The sequence below is a fragment of the Gossypium arboreum genome, chromosome 12 (genome assembly GCF_025698485.1).
Source record: "Gossypium arboreum isolate Shixiya-1 chromosome 12, ASM2569848v2, whole genome shotgun sequence".
Classification (NCBI taxonomy): Eukaryota; Viridiplantae; Streptophyta; class Magnoliopsida; order Malvales; family Malvaceae; genus Gossypium; species Gossypium arboreum.
The window spans coordinates 88052958-88060016 of NC_069081.1; the positions used below are offsets into that span (position 1 = coordinate 88052958).

General features: G+C 35.9%; 1 protein-coding gene across 1 annotated transcript; it reads right to left on the bottom strand.

The window, feature by feature from the left end:
• Positions 1-1724: 1724 nt before the first annotated feature.
• On the bottom strand, positions 1725-6114 carry LOC108476645 (glutamine--fructose-6-phosphate aminotransferase [isomerizing] 1-like). Its single transcript, XM_017778917.2, has 11 exons — positions 5650-6114; positions 5225-5397; positions 4987-5095; positions 4422-4567; positions 4027-4191; positions 3563-3923; positions 3202-3452; positions 3011-3125; positions 2641-2896; positions 2384-2558; positions 1725-2085 (listed from the first exon to the last, which is right to left on the bottom strand). Exons 1-11 carry the CDS (start codon positions 5876-5878, stop codon positions 2002-2004), a joined length of 2064 nt encoding a protein of 687 aa, XP_017634406.1. The 5' UTR covers positions 5879-6114; the 3' UTR covers positions 1725-2001.
• Positions 6115-7059: the final 945 nt, after the last annotated feature.

The following is a 7059-nucleotide window of genomic DNA, read 5'->3' on the forward strand; positions in this document are numbered from 1 at the left end:
TTCCCTTGTACTAATTTCTATTTGGTGCAAATTTTTTCTAAACCTTTAGCAAAGATCATCCTATGTTTTTAAATATTTTCTATTAAAATGATACTAAACAAGTGAGTTGGTCTAGTGCTTAAGTGCTTAAATTAGTTTCCTAAAGGTTTTAGGTTCAAGTTTCCACACTCTTCATCTTTTTATTTAATTTTTTTGCCAACTTTAGTGGTCAACACCCCTTAAAATCGTCCATGCTAGTTGCCATGCATGGGGAAAGATTATTTCCTTATGTGTGAGTCAACCTTCCCTCATTAAGCCTCATTTTCACTCCTGTGATCCCTCTTTTGCTCCTTTGTCCCTTCTACATGCCTATTTTCTTCACCCTTACCTTGTGTGTTATACATTAAACCTAGACAAGATGAATGACACCTTTTGTTGTTCATCTTTTATTTTCCTATTCATTTTTCCCATTCCCCTCCTTTGCTTTTCTCTTCTTTTTTTTTTCTCCTCCTCCCCTTTTACACCACCTTAAACCACCATTATTTTGATTTTGGCCTCCTTTCCTCCAGCATTAGCCACCACCATTCGACCTAAACACCACCACTTTATCACTCATCCTCCTCTTCTCTTCTTCTTTCTATTCCACCGCGAGCCACCGCAACCACCACTCATTATCTTTCTTTTTCTTTTCTCCTTATCCTCTCTAGTGCCGCAATGGTTTTCTTCTTCCTCCTCCGCCATAGCACCACCGCCTCTGTTGTCGAACCTCTACCATCGTTGCCGCCTATTGCGTGTGAAATAGTATGCGAATTGTGCAAGTATACACGTCAAATCAAGTAATAAAGTGATAAGTGAGATCGTCTCCACAGGGATCGATTAGGTATAAAATGATCGAGTTATTATAATGAAGTATGATTAATGTTATGACAAAAATAATGATAAGAATGCAGTGGTAATTTGAAGGAATAATGATGTGTGCAATATGTGTAACTGATAAATAATGGAAAATGCTATGACAAGACAAAAGTAAGAATGCAATGACAAATTAGAGAATAATTACGTGAATAATATGCAAACAAACAAGTAAACAACTAAAAATGCTATGGTGAAAATACTACGGCGAAGGATAGAGGGTCTATGATGTTGATTTGGAAGGTCGGGATTACTAAGAATCTGATTGGCTTCTATACATTTCTTCCGCAAATAATGCTAAGGGTGTTTTATTGGTTGAGTGTAAATTTTTTATGGTTGGGACTCAGGGTCAAGTCATTTGCTAGGTTATGAAATTATTATTTTTTTCAATAGAAAAATAAAACCTGGAAAAAAGTGTTGATTACGTTTTAAGAAATAAAAGAGTAAATGACTGATGAATAGAATTATTTATAATATTTTTTAAATTTATTTTGATCTTGGACATCAAATTAATAATAAAATTTTATTAAAATAATAATATCAAATTTTAAAAAGAATTAATTAGTTTTTTAAAATTTATTACTAATGTCTTTTGACTATTTAACCAAATTAATTTCAAATTTTTCTAATTTACTTTTAATAAAAGACTAGGTATCAAATTGAAAAGTTGATTTCCCCGTTCATCTATCTATTTTCACTAAAAAAGTTAAAATGAAGATTTTGTTATTGATAAGTGAAAATATATAATCATATTAATACTTGATAAGATAACAAGCACATGTTTTTGTTTTAGTATAAATAATGTAAGAAGGTACCGAAGCAATACCGCGTAATGGAGCAAGCATGGCGATTTGATTTCAATTTTAAAGTAATGGTGACAGAGGAAGTAAAACAAATAGAAAATAAATAATAATAATGGCATGCCCTATTCATCATTTTCAGCCAAAGACAACAGGACAAGTGGATCTACTTGGGTTGAGCTTGATGTCAACAGTGTGCTATTTATCTAATAATAAATAATTTACAATGCAACATCTCAGATAATTCCACACACACCCCCCTAAATCTTGTCATTTTACTTGGTTTAAAGAAAAAGTTAGTGAACCTTTTTCATTGGGTCGTTACGCTCTTGGCCAGATTCCGAGGTTGGTCTACGTTGTAACCCCGCAGCACTGTAAGGTGATACGCCAACAACTGCAGCCAAAACCATAACATTTCAAAAATGTGTCCGACAACAAACATACAAAGCCCATCCATGATTATGAATAACAAGCAAAGGGTAACTTAAAACTCCAACTTGCTGCTAACAAGGACAAGGGTTTTGAAGACAAAGTTAAGAGCCTGACAACAAGGGCAACCTCTATCTCGTCAAATCCCCCTTCTCATATGCACACCTAGGGAGATTCATTATTCTCTAATTGTAGATGTGTAGTAGATTATAACTTACACGTCACCAGAGTCACAATTTGAAATTTGCAAAAATTGTACAAACCTGCAAAGGAATAATATTAACCACAGGTTGAAGACAATCTTCAACCTGAGGAACTTCAATCACTCGACAAGATGAAGATCCACCAGGACATACAGCAGCTACATCTCCTTTTGAACACACCACTATTAGGCGACCTTTACGGGCATGAAGTTGCTGAATAACTGACTGCTGCTTACTGTAAAAAGTTTAGTAATGCTAATCATCAATTAAAACTGAAACACCACCATATCACTTCTTGAAAGCATTATATAACTGACCTGAAGCATGCATCACGGGTAGCAATAACAATAATGGGGAGATTCTCATCAACTAGTGCCAAAGGGCCATGTTTCATTTCACCTGCAAGCATTCCCTCACTGTGCATAAGAGAAACCTCTTTTACTTTTAAGGCGCCCTCTAAAGCTGTTGCAAAGTTATATCCTCTTCCAAATACAAGAAGCGACTGCTCAGCAATCAACAATTTTGCCAGTTCCTTCATTTCCTGGTCAAGCTTGAGTACCTCTCTAACTTTATCTGCAAAAAAGCAAGGTAGAAACATATTGCTTTTTCCTAAATGTACAACAGTGAAATAAAACAAGTCTTTATAATCCAGTGATCTGTTAAAAGAGAAAGCGAGATGAAGCATACTTGGTAAATCAAATAGACCATCTATAATAGCCTCTCGTCTGGCTTGACTGGATATTGCATCATCTCCGATAGCCAAAGCTAGCATTGCCATCACCACAATTTGACTAGTGTATGCCTAAACATGACGGTGAAGGTTTTGTTAACCCATACCACAATAAATGGAACAGCATGTACAAACCAATGAAACTTACCTTGGTACTTGCCACCCCTATCTCGCAGCCAGCATTTATGTGAATCCCACAATGTGTGTTCCTAGCTATTGCACTACCAACAGTATTTGTTATGCCAACACATAATGCTCCATTTTCAAGGGCATACTCTAAGGCAAGCAGAGTATCTGCAGTTTCACCAGATTGACTAACAAAAACTGCAGTATCTTCTCTATAAATTGGACCCTGCCGATCCACCAGATCACTAGCAATCTCCATAGTAACTGGGACACCTATATTTGTTACAGATGATAAACAAAAAATATATATATATATATATATAATCAGCAAACTGAACATTAAAAAAGTTTCAAAGGAGCATCAGAAATCAAAGAGTAAGTACCAGAAAGTTCTTCAATGATAGGTCTAGCAGCTAAAGCAGCATTATAGCTTGTACCACATCCAATAAAAACAATACGTCTGCTCCGTCGAATAGATTTAATGTGATCTTTCAGTCCACCCAAAAGCACAGTCTTGGCTTTGGTAGAACCTCCACGTTTAAGTCTCCCCCGCATTGTGGTTGTAAGAGATTCAGGTTGCTCGTGAATTTCTTTCTGCATATAATGCTCATATTTGCCCTTATTTATCTGCTCAACCTCCATCTCAAGAAAAGATAATGCACGTTGCACTGATGATGGTCGAGAAAGTGCATTGCCACATATTCCTTTTTCATTCTCAAATTTAAGAATAGAAACACCTCCATCCTGAATTTTACTAGTGTTAGTAAGAAGATTTCAATGCAAAAAGTTTGTAGGTCACCCTCAGTAACATGCCAAAGAGTTCAATTAAAAGTCATTACAAAGGTACCTTAAGGTGAACTACTTCACCATCTTCAATCACCAGAACCTTTTTTGTATGTTCAACTATAGCACTAGCATCACTAGATAGAAATAATTCTTTTGGATGCCTATTTTCTGAAATGAACTTAAGATCAAGAAACGGAGCTCCACTATGCATGTCTTCACTTAATTCCTGCACATGATACATTAATGAGACCAAGATTTAATCAAATAACCAATCAAAGCCTGTACATGAGATCAAAAGATTTTCTAATGATAAAAATGGTTTCAGTAACATCACCAATCTGGCTCATTCCAGAAAAAAAGATGTGCGGTAAATCAGTCTGAAAAGCATTATTGAACAGGAAGAGATATAACAAATATCTTAAAGTAGGCAACACTTATACTTTTCAGATAACTTACTTTCACACCTAAGAGCAATGGACTACCACGTTTACAAGCAATCAATTCATTTGGGTAATGGTGACTTTTGAATATAAGGGCATAGGCTCCTTCAAGATGCCTCATAACTTCAAGCACAACTAGACTGAATGTGACAGACTGGTCACCTGCAGAATAACCAAAAAATCACTTCAAACTAAAACCAAAGGAGAACTGATATTCTAAAGCTTCTGGGAAGAGAAGCACAAAAATTGATCAACAAAGACTAGTAGAACTTTTTTTTTCCAACAAAACAACATATAAGGGTTTTAGCCCAGACTCCCAAGCCATAAGTAAATTTGGTGATTGTCTCAAAATTTATTATTAACTTGATGCCAGATAGACGTAACAAGACTGACCTATCTATGAATACATGCCCAGAACATCTCCAATCGTATATATATTATGAAAGTGCCAGAGCCAAGGAATAATATTGCATCAATTAACACGCATATATGCAGTAATTAGTAGAAACAATGTAAATTCAAATATAGAAAGAAAATAATTGCAATTCATATCTTTCTTATACACAAGTTAAGAATGTTACCTTCTTCACTTGCCTTGTCAAAAACATATTTAGCAAGCTTTGGAATAACTTCTGTGTCAGTGTCGGATTCAAAATTGAACCCGTGCCGCGTCAGTGTTTCTTTCAACACCTGAAAATGTTTAATAACCCAGATGACTGGTAAGCATGTGCATAATTATCAACGTATATGCAAGAAACGGGAGAGAGTGGGAAGGAAAGAGAAGAAATTAGTATGACTAATTAAAGAAACACAAGCAACCTCATAGTTTGTAATAACTCCATTATGAACAACCAAGAATTCGTTTCCAGCACCAGATGTCTGAGGATGGCTATTTTTAGGAGATGGCTCTCCATGAGTTGCCCACCGGGTATGTGCTATTCCAGCATGAACACAGAAAAGCTCCTCCAAATTCAACTTAATCGACGCGACATCTGAAGTACCAATATCATCATATGAAGTTCAATTTCTCAAACAAACAGAATGTTATACAAAATTGATTTTCCGCCAGTTCCTCTAAACCCAAATACAGAGACAATAGCATAATCATGTTAAATAAAAAATGGTATTCCAAATTCCAAGTCACGTTAATCTAAAACAAAGAAAAGACTTGAGCGAAGTTTGCCAGATCTAAAGCCATTCTAATTGGATCCGCAGTAGTCGAAATTTCAAAGGAAAGAAATTACCTTTGTAGACGGATTTAACGAGTGAATCGATATTGCCTTCTTGGCGGAAGACGAGAGGAGAAAAGGAAAGCTGTCCATTTGGATCCGAAGAAGAAGAAGAATCAATGGAAATCCCGGCAGAATCATAGCCTCTGTACTCTAACCTCCTCAAGCCGTTGAAGAGGATCTCCAGAATAAAACGTCTGTCCCGCTTGACGTTGTAGTTCAGATAAGCAAAGATCCCGCACATTGTTGCTGAATTCCGAATGTATGAATCTAGACGCTGTTACTCACCATCGGGCGTCGCAGAAGAAAGTTAAAAGCGGGGGAAATTGAGGGAGGAGGGAGAGCTTTCCTCTGTGTTTGACTTTTGATATTCCATTGGATTAGACTCTTTAAAACATCAAGGCTAGGCAAGGAGGGAGGGAGGGAGGGAAGTGAAAATCAACATCAGCTTGGAATGGTCGACAGTTTTGACGCGCCACAGCTTTGATTTGGGGAGGGTGTTTTTGTCTTTTCAAACCTCCAATGATGTTGGTTGACGCAGAAGGAAGCATGCTATTGGATGGAGCGTGCTTAGTTGGCCAATTTATCTGTGATGGAAGCATACTAAACGAGTTTGTACTTGAGTTGGAAAGGTAGTTTCGTCTGCTTCAATTATCACCCTTCAACATTCTCATTTTTACATCCTTACGTGGCATTAAGGGGAAGTTTCTCTCTCCTTGCATTTCAAACATAAAAAAAAAACAAAAAAAAAACGTGATTCTAATTTAAAAAGAAAATATATTTATCTTTAGATTATTTAAGCCTTTCATAGAATTGGTCCACAATTCAATAGGACACGCTATTTCAATGATTGTTATACACATGTAAGGAGGCTTTTTATCTTTAGCAATTTTATAAATTATTCAAAATTTTATATTGGGATTTTAACTAAAAATAATAATCTTTAAATTTATCCTTTCATTTAATATTTGATTTAATTCTTAATAAATAAATTTGTTATATGATATATTTATTAACCCACGTCATAATTATTATGGTGTTAGCCTTTATTGACCCATTACCTGACTAGGACTGACTTGATCCTTTTTACTTTAGTAGTGACAACCTGTACAATTTGCTTGTATGAGTTTGCATATGATGGGTTCGAAATACAAGCAAAGTCATACTTAGGGGGCACGTGTTGGCCCTAGAATAGGATATTTGTTGGCATACATGAGGCCTGCCTAATACGTCACATCTAAGACCATGTCATATAAATAAGAAAGTTGCCCTCCATGAAGGAGAGATTAACAAAAACTTTCAACAATTTGGTGCGGTTAGCGTGGAAAAATTTCTGACCATTAGAAAAATCAGAGAATAAAAATGACTTACCCTAGTGAGAATTTCCTTAGCAACTTTCCATCGGACGAAGTTCGAGGTTTTGGC